The 13,607-nt window shown below is 37.7% G+C and overlaps 1 protein-coding gene across 1 annotated transcript; it reads left to right on the forward strand.

Moving 5' to 3' along the window:
- Positions 1-1,789: 1,789 nt before the first annotated feature.
- LOC149834850 (putative monogalactosyldiacylglycerol synthase, chloroplastic) lies at positions 1,790-12,921 on the forward strand. Its single transcript, XM_090010324.1, has 8 exons — positions 1,790-2,700; positions 2,796-2,968; positions 3,855-4,016; positions 9,523-9,664; positions 9,786-10,010; positions 11,986-12,048; positions 12,144-12,218; positions 12,362-12,921. Exons 1-8 carry the CDS (start codon positions 2,179-2,181, stop codon positions 12,599-12,601), a joined length of 1,602 nt encoding a protein of 533 aa, XP_089866450.1. The 5' UTR covers positions 1,790-2,178; the 3' UTR covers positions 12,602-12,921.
- The last annotated feature ends 686 nt before the right edge of the window (positions 12,922-13,607 follow it).

Genomic DNA, 13,607 nt, shown 5'->3' on the forward strand with positions numbered 1-13,607 from the left:
GATGAAAAGCTACTCACTGTGCCTTGATGGCACTGGTTGGAATGTTTGTGAATCATTGCTTTCTTCCATGATGCCTAACGACAGCAGTAATGAAGAGAAGACACTGGAATGTTTTGTAACACTGGAACGTTGATAATGGGAGCACCGTTACAGCAGATGGCGCAGGCGAACGTCTCCACTTTAAATGGTTAACATCGAACTTTCTGGAATTTCTGCTTTTTTATCCTTTTCCCCACCCGTCGTTTCACAACTTTTGAATGGAGGATATTTTTGTCATTTCCTCGAACCGTCATTTCAGGGCAAGAAAAGCAAGTAAGGGTGATTAAGTCTTTGCAACATCACCAGAGTCCGATGCAAAGTTATGTCAACATACACGGGAATACGAGCCCCATGTGCATGAATACGTGGCGCTCATTCGATCCCCCGAACACGGACGTGGGATTCAGTGAATCATCGGGGGCGAACATACACAACCCTCTCCTATACCATTGGGTTTTGAACCTGCAACATCCCAACACAAGGTAACTAATTGCTCCTCTCAGACAAGTGGAGCCGGCCTCCATTGGTACTGCAACCTCAATAATTGCTTTCTTTTAATTGTTTTTTTTTTTTGGTTATGTAATACCCTCGTTAACCAACCACACATTGGCTGGCCTCCATTGGTAAAACCCTTGATGTCCCTTTTGCCCACTGCCTAGCTTAGGCCTTGCGACAAGGGATGCCACCCGTGGGTTTCGACGTTTGCATGTATAGATTAAAACTGTAGAGCACAGCACCATTACGTAGCATTTCACTAGCAATAGCATTTGAATGATTTATTTGAAATGTTTGCCTACTGGAAAACTGTTACACTCGTGATTCTCATCGGTTTTTCCTCACATAGTTGTAAGCCAAAAACTGGCGAGAAAAGATTAGTCCAATGTAAAAAAAAAGCTGCTCATGCTCATTTTTGGCCTCTCTTGTATTGGAATGACATCTGGGGATGTAAACGGTTTGGGTGCAACCCGATGCCCCGACTTGAATCCGAGTTCATTAGGCAGATTTGGTAGCCAAATCCATATCCTATTAATAATTGGATTCGGGTTTGGTATTAAGTTTTGCATTCAAATTCGAACCCAAATTTGACTAAGAACACAACCCTATTAAGTGTAAATACCGGGTTTTAAGCTAGTCTGGTCCGGGTTTGGTTTTATCTTTTTTCATACATCTGACTTTAAACACGATTAGGCCAAAAGCGCTGCTAAAACTCTTTTATTTGATACACGGCACATTTTTGCAGGGGTCTTTAGTGGCATTTTCAAGAGTCGCTAATTTTTTTTTCTTTTTTAAGCTCTGAACATTGATTATGTGAGTGCTATGGAGGTTGACCGCAAGGGCGTTTAATTTAAGCACCCATGAATTAAGCATATATATATATATAACATTGATTACATCATACATCATTTTTTACTTGAAACATATTTTTTTATTTTTTCATCAGACGTTATATATGTAATCTATATAGAAAAAAGATTTTTGAATAGATGTGAGCATGTTTTTCAAGAGTAAATTGGTCTATAACGGGTCGGAATTTCATGACTCGAATGTGTGTCTGATGGTAAAAGTTCAACCCAATTGGTTTTATGAACGCGAAGAAGCAAACAAGAAAGTTATAACATCTTTTACATTAATCTAGCCGAGTTAAAAATGAACAATCAATTTGGCACCGTCCATTCCTGCAATGCAACTGCAGAAGAGAGAGAGAGAGAGTCACACCCTAGAGTAGAAATCCTCGTGAGAGAGTGTAGCACCCTAGAGTAGAGATCCTCGTGCGCGGATGGAAGATCCCCCGAAATTTCTATGCCTGCCGCCTCTCTCTCTCTCTCCAACACAATAAATTCTGCTTAACTCTGGTTCCTAGGGTGTGACACTCTCTCTCACGAGGATTTCTACTCTGGGTGTGACTCTCTCTCTCTCTCTCTCCAACACAACAAATTCCCCTTTAACTCTGGTTCCTATCTCAGGGTCGCTCCCCATCAAATATTTTGCTTCTGTACGTATGCTACCGATGGTCTGAAAAGGAAAGATAACTACCCATGTCATGCTTCTCCATGAAATTTACATCCTGAATGGATTGAGCTCAACCGTGCTGTTGGGACTCGGTAGAGTGGATACATAGGAAAGAAGAAGACCCAAATCATGCAAGCTTCAACGATCACCCAAGAGCCCTCTAATTCCTTGGACCCATTCTTGTCAAGAATTGGGAACCTCTCCCTCAACACCCATTCGACTTCTAGGGATTTTGGTCACTTGGTCACCACCAGTTCGGCATCCTCGCTTGCTTCGAGTACCTTCTTCAATACCAACTATAGCGAGAAGAGGGCCAACAGGATCGTTGCTTCTCTCACGCTAAGGAGGGGCGGTCCTGGTAGCCTCCAAGGTCTCTGGAATGAGTTCAACAAATTTGTTAGGTTTCACTGCGAGAGGTTCTCTTACGGGTTTGCGTCGGTCGGAGGCGTGACGAAGAGCGGGCTCGAATCCGGCAATAGGGATGGCGGTTTCAGTGTGGTTGGAGAGAATGGTGGTGAAGTTCAGGTAATGGGTGAGGAGAAACATCCCAAGAAGATACTGATTCTGATGAGTGACACTGGGGGTGGACACAGAGCTTCTGCCGAAGCAATCAAGTCGGCTTTTAATCTTGAATTTGGTGATGAGTATCAGGTCTGCTTTTGAATGAAGCAATGTTTACATCAGCTTAGTTTTAGCAATTTTTTGGATCATTTTGTGAGTGTACTATTCACAGACATTTGGCACAGGTATATGTTACAGATTTGTGGTCGGATCATACTCCTTGGCCGTTTAACCAGTTGCCCAGGAGCTACAACTTCTTGGTAAAACATGGGGCACTCTGGAAGATGACCTATTATGGGTCAGTTCCACGCTTGGTCCATCAGCCGCATTTCGCTGCAACTTCCGCTTTCATAGCTCGGTGAGGTTTCTTCCTTGTTGATCGATTGGCGTAAGAAAAATGGTTTCTCATTTTCAGTTGTATTTGTTGTTCAGTGCTTTTCTAACTGTTGCATTGACTATTTCTGATGATGATTGGAACATGAAATGAACTTGTTTATGTCAAAACCAATGAACTCAGAATGTGCGTTACACCAGCGTCATTTTAATCTATTGGTATATTTCGTTGATTAAACGGCTTTAGTGTATGTGATTGATATTATTTATTTTCTGGTTTACTTTTAGGGAAGATACTCAGGCCCGTGTATATATCATAGTAAAGAGTGAGACATGATGAGTGCTTGTTGATTATGTTTCAACCTTGGACTTGCATTTTAGGGTAACAATTGTTTTGGTTGGAAATACACAAACATTTGTGGTAGTGTTCCAAATTGTCAAATCTAATCCATGAAACTTTTTGTTTTATAACATCTATGTGTGGTGAGTTTGTATGTTATTTGAAGGTTGAATGATCCGACGATACCATATTAAGTTTCTTCTATTTGATCCATGGAATAGTAATCTGTCGAAGATTTAGGGTCCTTATATGGAGCTTTCCTTATAAATGTGTGTTATTTGAGTGTTGAAACATTCTCTGAGTACCAGCCTGATGCCTATGTTTCAGTTATTGGCCATGAGGCGATAAATTCTTGGAGGCTTATGATGCTTAGACTATTGGAGCTTTCTCATTGAAGAGTATATGCTCCGCTTTATATGAGTCCTAGTTATAAGTCAAACTTGAGTAGAAATTTAAATAGTCTGGGAATTTTAGTTTCATACAGATTTATCCTTTCAGAAGCTACACTAATCATGAAGAAGTCTTTACATGGTTCTGATGTCTGTTGGTAAGTGCTGATCTTCATTTACAGGGAGGTTGCAAAAGGACTAATGAAGTACCAGCCGGATATCATAATTAGTGTGCATCCTTTAATGCAGCATGTGCCACTACGAATCTTGAGAGCGAAAGGCCTTTTGAGAAAGATAGTGTTCACTACAGTTGTGACAGATCTAAGTACTTGCCATCCTACATGGTAGCGCAGTTTTTTTCTCCTTTTTTTATTTACACCTAGTATAATATCAGTAGCTTTCATATCATTTAATTCTTAGACCTTTTTGCTGAATAATCTTTTTTTTTGTTTCAATTAACTATAACACTTTTGTTAAAATGTAAAACTGTACATATATGTATATATAATAATATTATATTATTATATATATATAAATACATTTTTCATTTCTTTCTTTTCTGTAATTTTTTTCCTTTATTTTTATTTTTTGTCTTTATGTCATCTAGTTCAGTTTGAACTAGAATGACTGTTGCTAGTCAAGTCCTGTCCAGACTTGACTAGCAATAGAGCTGTTGGACTGACACAGTCCAACAGCTCTTAATAGAGCTGTTGGACTGACACATTCCAACAGCTCTAAATAGAGCTGTTGGACTGTGCCCAACAGCTCTATTGAGTCCTCTTTCAGCTGTGTATATAAAGGGGTACAGCCCCTCTTGTATTTTACTCCAATGCTTCTTAAGCAATTGGTTTTTCATATCAATAAAGAATACATTTTTATTTTTATTTTGTTTCCAGTTATACCCTTTTTAAGGGTTATGCTTTAGTGTCATTCTTGACACTTGCTCTTGTTAATCTAAGCTCGTGTTTCGAAGATCCCCATTTCATTTCATGGTATCAAAGCCGCGGAAGTACTAAATCTTGAAGAAAAACTGCCTTGGTTTCCGTGCCCGTTTGCAAAAGTGTTCGCCACTTGAAGAGAAGTGTTTTATCACTTCATTGGAGAAGATTTCACATCTTGTTGTATTGCTTTTTTTTTTTTTTCTTTTTCATTTTCCTTCTTGTTTCTCTTCTATCCCTATTCTTTCTCTCCTTGTAATCGATGGATGACAATGATAAATTCACCATCATGCCTATGAAACTAAGCGATACGAACTATGTAACATGGGCTTCAATCATGAAGCACCATATATGGGGCAAAGGCTTATGGGGGATTATGGATGGTTCCGATTCGGAACCTAAGCTATCTCTTACTAAAAAGGAGGGAGATAAAGAGGTCCCTCTATCGGAAGAAGAGAAAATCAAGGCTATTGCCTCATACGAGAAGAAATGAAAAGAATGGAGAATATCTCATGCGAAGATAATGTCATGGCTTATCAATAGCGTTGACATTAAAAAATGCTCAAGTCTTGCCAAATTTGATCATGCCGATAAGGCATGAGAATACCTTAAGAATATGTATTCCCTTAAAGATATTGCACACGTGTGCAACCTCCAAGAAAAAGTTCGAATGATGACACAAGGAGACAAAACTATTCGTGAATATTACAATGGGTTGTCCGAACTTTGGGAAGAACTTTCCCTTTTAGAACCAAAGTGGCATTGTGCCGAAGACATCGAGCTTCGTCAGAAACAACTCGATGCTGAACATTTTTACCAGTTTATCACTGGATTAAGGCCGGAATTTGAAACCACTAAATCGGCCCTACTTCACCGGGGAAAAATTCCTTCTATTGTTGAAACTATTGAAGAGTTAACAATGGAAGAAAATCGTCTCCGGAAAGGTTCTTTAAAAATTGAAGATGATTCCGTTTTAGCCGTGTCTAGACCAGGGAATCATGTTCGATCATATAGGCCTCCTCACTTTAACCGACAAAATGGTGACTATGATAAGAAGAAAGTTATTTGTCATCACTGTCATGAACCGGGACACTACAAGCCACAATGTCCCAAACTTAAGGAGCTGAGAGAAAAAAGAGCTGCAATTGCTGGATCGGAGCCTAAAGATCAGGATGCACCAGTTTCCCTGGCCCAACTAATGGAGATTCTTCAGCCTCTCATCAAAGGTGCCTCTTCCTCATCTGAAGCTTCAACCGGCGCAGCAGCCTCATCTTTTTCTGATCTAGGTAAAATTTCTTGGCTTCTTGACTCTGGTGCATCTTTTCATATGACCCCAAATAATCAAAGTCTATCCAAATGTGTTAAAAATAAAACAAGTGTGTCAAAGGTCTTTACTGCTGATGGGACTTCTCTTGAAATAGAAGGAATAGGAAATTTTGAAAAAATTTATAAAACAATTTTTTTTTTATTCCAGAAATTAGACATGTTCCCAAATTAAATTTAAATCTTTTATCTGTATCTCAAATTTCTGATTATGGGTGTAATATTTCTTTTTCTTCTCATGGTTGTTGGGTACAGGATCGCCAGTCAGGCAAGCTGATTGGGGAAGGCCATAGAGAAGGAGGACTCTATTACATGGATGTTTTGGAAATGCCGAAGAAAGCTTTTTGTTATAATATTCAAAAAATAGAGTTGGAACTGTGGCATAAGAGACTTGGTCACCCATATATAGCCAAAATCCAACATTTTCCAAATCTAGGGAAATTTTGTAACTCTGAATCATTTGATTGTAAAGATTGTATTCTCGGCAAAATGAAAAGATTACCATTTCAGAACAGAACCTTTTTCTCTTCAAGACCACTTGAATTAATACACTCGGATGTTTGGGGTCCTGCACCAGTAATTTCTAAAGGAGGATTTGTTTATTATGTTATTTTTGTCGATGATTTCTCCCGACATACGTGGATGTACTTTCTCAAACATAAGTCTGAAGTATTTTCATACTTTCAAACTTTTCATAATATGGTTAAAAACAAGTTTCAAAATGATATTACTATTTTTTGCACAGATTCAGGGAGAGAGTTTTTATCCACAGATTTTCAAAATTATCTTAAATTGCATGGCATCACACATCAAAGATCTTGTCCTTATACACCTCAACAAAATGGACTGGCAGAACGAAAACATCGCCATATTATAGAAACCACTAGGACTTTATTAATAGCAAATCAAGTCCCGAAAGACTTTTGGGCAGAAGCTGCCTTAACTGCCACCTATCTCATTAATAGGATGCCATCTTCTTCGTTACAAAATATCACACCCATTGAAAAACTTATGAACATTTCTCCAGACTACTCTAGACTAAGAATATTTGGGTGCAAATGTTTCATATTTACTGACAAAAATGATAAACTTTCCCCTCGTGCGATTCCCTGTGCCTTTTTAGGATATGCTGAAAACCAGAAAGGTTATAGATGTTTTGACTTCAAAAATAATAAACTATATGTGTCTAGAAATGTTTCCTTTCTTGAAAATGAGAGCTTCTTTGATTTTAGAAAATTAAAAGACGTCACTGAGTACTCCTTTTTGCTAGATCTAACATCAACATCTGATGAATATGACCTTGACTGTAACTTTGATGACGATCAAAGAATTATTGATCTTAATGTTGAAAATGAAGAAGTTCATAGAGATACTAGTATTCAATATTCCAGGCGACAAGAGTCTAATCCTCCATGTGCACTTGAGAAATATTCTAACATTCCAACTAGACAATCATCCCGAATCTCGAGGCCTCCAGGAAAGTTTGTATCATACGAGTCTTTCTCACCCACATATAGGGCAGTTATTGCATTAATTCACTCATATGAAGAACCATCCACATATTTTCAAGCAAAAAATGATATCAAATGGATAGAAGCCATGAAAGCTGAATTAGATGCACTTGAAAAGGCTTCTACATGGAATATTCAAGATCTTCCTCCAGGGAAGAAAACTATAGGATGTCGATGGGTTTATAAAATTAAAACCAAGAGTGATGGTACTCTTGAAAGATATAAAACCCGTTTAGTAGCCAAAGGTTATGCTCAAGAATATGGGATTGATTATGAAGAAACCTTTGCTCCGGTGGCTCGTATGACTACTGTCCGAACTTTAATTGCCTTAGCTTCTATCAAAAAATGGTCTATTTTTCAAATGGATGTCAAAAATGCTTTTTTAAATGGAAAGCTAGTTGAAGAAGTATATATGGAACCCCCTCCTGGTCTAAGTATTCCTAAGGGTAAAGTCCTTCGCTTAGAAAAAGCTCTTTATGGACTTAAACAAGCACCAAAAGCTTGGTATGATAGGTTTAGTCGTGTTATGATTGATATTGGTTTTCAATTCTGTTTAACTGACACTGCTTTGTTTATTAAGAATTCTGATGCAGGGATCATTGTGCTTCTTCTCTATGTGGATGATATGATCATCACCGGAAACGATAAACAGGGAGTTGAAACAATCAAAACACTTCTTAAATCTCATTTTGAAATGACTGATTTGGGCTTGTTGAGATATTTTTTAGGCATTGAAGTTGCTTATTCTCTTAGAGGATATTTATTATCTCAGACTAAATTTGCTTTTGATATTGTTTTCAGGTTTGGTATTACTGATGATAAGAAAGTTGACACTCCAGAAGTTGTTAATGTTAAAATGAAGATTGATGATGGAGAACTTCTTGCAGACCCTACTCCTTACAGACAGCTTGTCGGGGCACTTTCCTATCTATCCATTACCAGACCAGATATAGCACATGCTGTTCATACAGCAAGTCAATTTCAACATGCTCCTACTTCTGTTCATGTGGGAGCAGTCATGCGTATTATCAGATACATCAAGTCCTCTCTTTCACGATGACTTTTCTTATCTTCCTCCTCTTCTCTTGATTTAATTGCATATACTGATGCTGATTGGGGAGGTGATCTCAATAACAGACACTCAACCACTGGCTTTTGTGTCTTTTTAGGGGAATCATTAATCTCGTGGAGGTGTAAAAAGCAGCAGAAGGTATCTCTCTCATCCACCGAAGCTGAATACAGAGCCATGGCAACCACGACCATGGAAGTAGTTTGGCTCCGACGACGGCTTGCTGACATGGGAGTTGAAGCAACAAAGGCTTCACAAATGTGTTGTGACAACAAAAGTGCGATCTACATTGCCAGTAACAGAACATTCCACGAACGCACCAAACACATCGAAATGGATTGTACTACGTCAGAGAGGAATATCTACACGGGATAATTGATCTGCCATATGTCACTTCAGAATATCAGTTAGCAGACTTCTTTACAAAGCCTCTCGCTGCTCCCCGATTTCACTTTCTCTTAAACAAACTTTCGCTCATTGTACCGTAAGTTTGAGGGGGAGTGTTAAAATGTAAAACTGTACATATATGTATATATAATAATATTATATTATTATATATATAAATACATTTTTCATTTCTTTTTTTTCTGTAATTTTTTTCCTTTATTTTTATTTTTTGTCTTTATGTCATCTAGTTCAGTTTGAACTAGAATGACTGTTGCTAGTCAAGTCCTGTCCAGACTTGACTAGCAATAGAGCTGTTGGACTGACACAGTCCAACAGCTCTCAATAGAGCTGTTGGACTGTGCCCAACAGCTCTATTGAGTCCTCTTTCAGCTGTGTATATAAAGGGGTACAACCCCTCTTGTATTTTACTCCAATGCTTCTTAAGCAATTGGTTTTTCATATCAATAAAGAATACATTTTTATTTTTATTTTGTTTCCAGTTATACCCTTTTTAAGGGTTATGCTTTAGTGTCATTCTTGACACTTGCTCTTGTTAATCTAAGCTCGTGTTTCGAAGATCCCCATTTCATTTCAACTTCTCTGCTTTCACTTATCCACTCAGGTTTCATAAGCTTGTAACACGATGTTATTGTCCAACTGTGGAGGTAGCAAAAAGAGCTTTAAGAGCTGGGTTGCAGCATCCTCAAATTAAGGTTTATGGGCTTCCTGTGCGGCCTTCTTTTGTTAAGCCTATTCGGTCGAAGGTTTTCTCCTTCATTCCATTTTGTTTTTTACCTATTATGTGTTGTTCTTTCATTGCTTGACCATCTTTTTTTCTGATGGAATTTCAAATTGATGTACCTTTTCTCTGGCACTACCCTTTAGGGTGAATTAAGAAGGGAGTTAGGAATGGATGAGGAGCTGCCAGCTGTTTTACTCATTGGGGGAGGGGAAGGTATGGGGCCCATTGAAGCCACTGCCGGTGCTGTTGGAGATGCATTATATAATGAGTCTCTTGGAGAGCCAGTTGGTCAACTTATTGTTATCTGTGGAAGGAACAAAAAACTTATGAGCAGATTGCAGTCAATTAAGTGGAAGATACCAGTCCAGGTATTGGAGCTGTCCTTGCTTATATGACTGCTGATGCTTTTAATACTGTGTTATTTTTTTATATTCACATTCTTTGTGTGGTATTCTCTTATTGATAAAAGGTGTAAATTCTTGTTATTTCAACATTTCATTAAAATACAGGACTTTTGAAATTGAGCTTTTGATATACATTATAGGTAAAATCGTGTTGCTATTTTCTTATTTAGAAAAGGTGTAAAGTTCTTATCATTTCAATATTTCGTTAAAATGCAGGACTCCTTGTTGAATTTAAGCTTTTGATATACATTGGTAAAATAGTTTGACACGCCATGTAAGTGGAATTTATTCATGTTCAGAGGCTTGGGATGTGTTTATGCATGTTGTCCTATCTATCATGTAAGGATGTTAAGAGTGAGTACTGGTCAATGTGATGAATTATCTTTAATCACAACTTATTTGGAGATAACAATAGATTCGTCATCTAAATTTACAACAGCTATAATTGCAGATCATTTTTTTGGCATTTATATTTGTGGTAAAAAATAAATAGTTTTATTGGAGAAAAGGCAAAGCAGATGAATTGTTAATGTTACCAAAATAAACTATCATTGGAATTTGGTGAGAGCTATGTCACATGGACACTCCATTTTTTCCTCCGTATCCGTGTCAACACGCGTGTTCCTGTGTTGACACCTTGACACACCATTTTACCCTCCATACATGTTTGTGTTCAATTTATAATTTGTAATTATATTTTCAGTATATAATATATATTTAGATATAACATATATATTTAGATTATATTCAGTTTTTTTTTTTAATTTATTTTTTATTTATGTGATATTTAATATATATATATATATATATATATATATATATATATATATATATATATATATATATATATATATATATATATATATAGCCGTGTCCCTGTACCCACATTTTTTAGAATTGCCGTTTTGTACCCTCTGTACCCGCACCCGTACCCAGGTGACATAGGGTGAGAGGATGGCTTTATTCTATATTTATGCAGTGTCAAGTATCCAATTTTATTAATTACTTACATCTGATCCAATTCTATTATGAGCTTAGAAAACTATTAGGAACCTGTGATGGAGATAACGTGCCCCAGAACTGCTGCATATTTTGGTGTATAATATCGGAGGTGGTGGATCCAATGATATTGTTCTACTTCCTCTATAGCTAACCTTATTCCTTCTCCTGTGGCTTGTGATTTGTTATGCGTGAGCAAACCAACATGCAGTTTATTCTAGTAAATGTGTGATTTTGCTACTCAAACATACGGTGGACCCATACAATGATACAATATAATTGCCTTGATTCATCAGGCACCTAATGTGTGTCATACCCATCGATTGTCATGTGTGTGTGTATACTTGACCCTTGTACCTTTTGATCCATTTAATCTGCACAACATAGAAAAATTACTATGGTTTTTGTTGTTTATTTGGCATCACTGGATCAATTTAAATTCCTTGTGCAGTTATCTTATGTGTCTCATAGTAACTCGTACCCAAATCCTGTTTTTCATGCAGTATGTCTTTGCAGTGATCTAAACTCAACTGTGCTGGTGTAAACAAATGTTATTGGCTATGAGATTTTTTGTGTGCTTGCTGATATTGATGAGTTCATGAAGCATAAACATGCTATTTGATTGGTCGCTGGTTTTTTGTAGTCATGAGATCTTTATTCCAACATTCCAATGGCTTTTTTCTTCGTAATCGTTATGCTTTGTTTTCTCTTGACATACAATTCCTGAGAACATTGTTATTGTCAACTATCTGTCTTATGTTGTGAAGGCTTATACATTTTTGACACTCAATTTCCTAGTTTTGGTTGCCTTCAGTGGAAAGTTATGGCCCACCTCTCCCTCCATGCTTCCCTGCCAAAATGCACACACACACACACATGTTCATTTATTAAAAATATGTGAATGTGAGATATGACACAGGGTTGCTTTACATTTGAGTAGGTATTGGGGTTTGTTACCAAAATGGAGGAATGCATGGGGGCATGTGATTGCATTATTACAAAGGTATTGTTACATCATCTACGTAAAAAATTATGCTTTATTGGTACTTTGCATGTTATGCTAACGCTAGTTTTATATAATGCATTTGATGTTTATAGGCAGGACCTGGGACCATTGCTGAAGCCATGATAAGGGGGCTTCCCATTATTCTAAATGATTACATTGCTGGTCAGGTAATGCATGTAGTTCTCTTTTGACATTTCCCTTCTCCATTCTCTGATTGACTGAAATTTGGTTTTAATCATATGCCAAAGAAACACAGCCAAAGACAGGAGTCAACATTTTAATTCACTAACACGCTGTATCATAATTACAGGAGGCTGGTAATGTGCCTTATGTTGTAGATAATGGAATTGGAAAGTTCTCTAAATCACCGAAAGAGATAGCAAAGATTGTTGCTCAATGGTTTGGTTCAAAATCTGATGAGCTCAGAACCATGTCTCAGAATGCACAGAAGCTTGCACGTCCAGATGCAGTTTTCAAAATAGTTAATGATCTCCATGAACTGGTGAGGCAGAGAAGTCTGCTAACGGCCCAGTATGCTTTTAGTAGCTGATTACCTTTCCAATTTTGTAATTTGTCTGTTATTGCCTTACCCCAAGCAACGAGTATTCACCCGCGAATGGTTGTTGTTCATTTTCCTTTTGCTTTCACTGTTGTCTTCTTGCTGCTTTGTGGGGTGTGCATCTTGTCCATTTTGATTCTTTGGCTGTTAGTCCCAACAGTCCCATGATCCTGTAGGGCTTAGATGAACATATAAGCCCATGTGAAGGTTTTCAGTCACCATCATTATGGTCAATTCAACCCACTAATACCACATGCTTAGTAGTTAGTATCTTGTCTATTTCTATAACAAAACTAGTACTCTGCCTTGATTTAGTATTGCTCTTTCCGCTAGCATCGAACTCATCCCTTAGATACTCTGAGCTTGAGTGGCATTTCACTCTTAATCACAACTCATCCGTTGGTTCTTCAACATCAGTTGATTCGGACCTCCATGTTGATTTAAATTTTGCATTTAAGCTGTAAAGTTGGACCACTTTTACTTTCACGTAGCACCGATTGAGATATGCAACTCGATTAAGTTGCTCTTAACCCGGGTGTGATCCTCAGTTCCCAATGAACACAATGAGTTTGAACATGGCTTTAACTAATGGTGTGTTTCGGTTATACTGGATCTTATATCAGAGGCGGTATTTGATTTTGAACTGATCAAAGAATTCCAGTGTTTGCTGAGTGCAATGATGAGAAAGAAAGAGAAACATGAATCAGATGTTCACGTATCTCTGGCCTAAAAAATCTGCCCTGAGTTCTCATGCCAAATTCAATATATGGGTGTGAATAATACATGCATTCAAATGCACCGATTGCCTCCAGTCCAAAACTTTATAATCAGTCACATATGGTCAGAGAATGTAGTGTGCCTTTTGGCACTTGCTGAGTATTTTTTGACAAGTCCCTCAGTTGAAACTCTACCCTGAAAAGTCCAGATCGAGAGAGAGAGAGTTGACAAAAACAGTATGCTTGCCTCAACAAATATGCCCTGAATGAACTCGATGTGA

This window comes from Nuphar pumila, chromosome 6 (assembly GCF_984573655.1).
Source record: "Nuphar pumila chromosome 6, dmNupPumi1.hap1.1, whole genome shotgun sequence".
In the NCBI taxonomy this organism is placed as follows: domain Eukaryota; kingdom Viridiplantae; phylum Streptophyta; class Magnoliopsida; order Nymphaeales; family Nymphaeaceae; genus Nuphar; species Nuphar pumila.

Coding starts and splice junctions, on each gene's coding strand:
- LOC149834850 (XM_090010324.1), top strand. CDS start 2,179: ATGCAAGCTTCAACGATCACCCAAGAGCCCTCTAATTCCTTGGACCCA. Junction 9,665..9,785: donor TTAAGCCTATTCGGTCGAAG/GTTTTCTCCTTC, acceptor ACTACCCTTTAG/GGTGAATTAAGAAGGGAGTT. Junction 12,049..12,143: donor GTGATTGCATTATTACAAAG/GTATTGTTACAT, acceptor TGATGTTTATAG/GCAGGACCTGGGACCATTGC.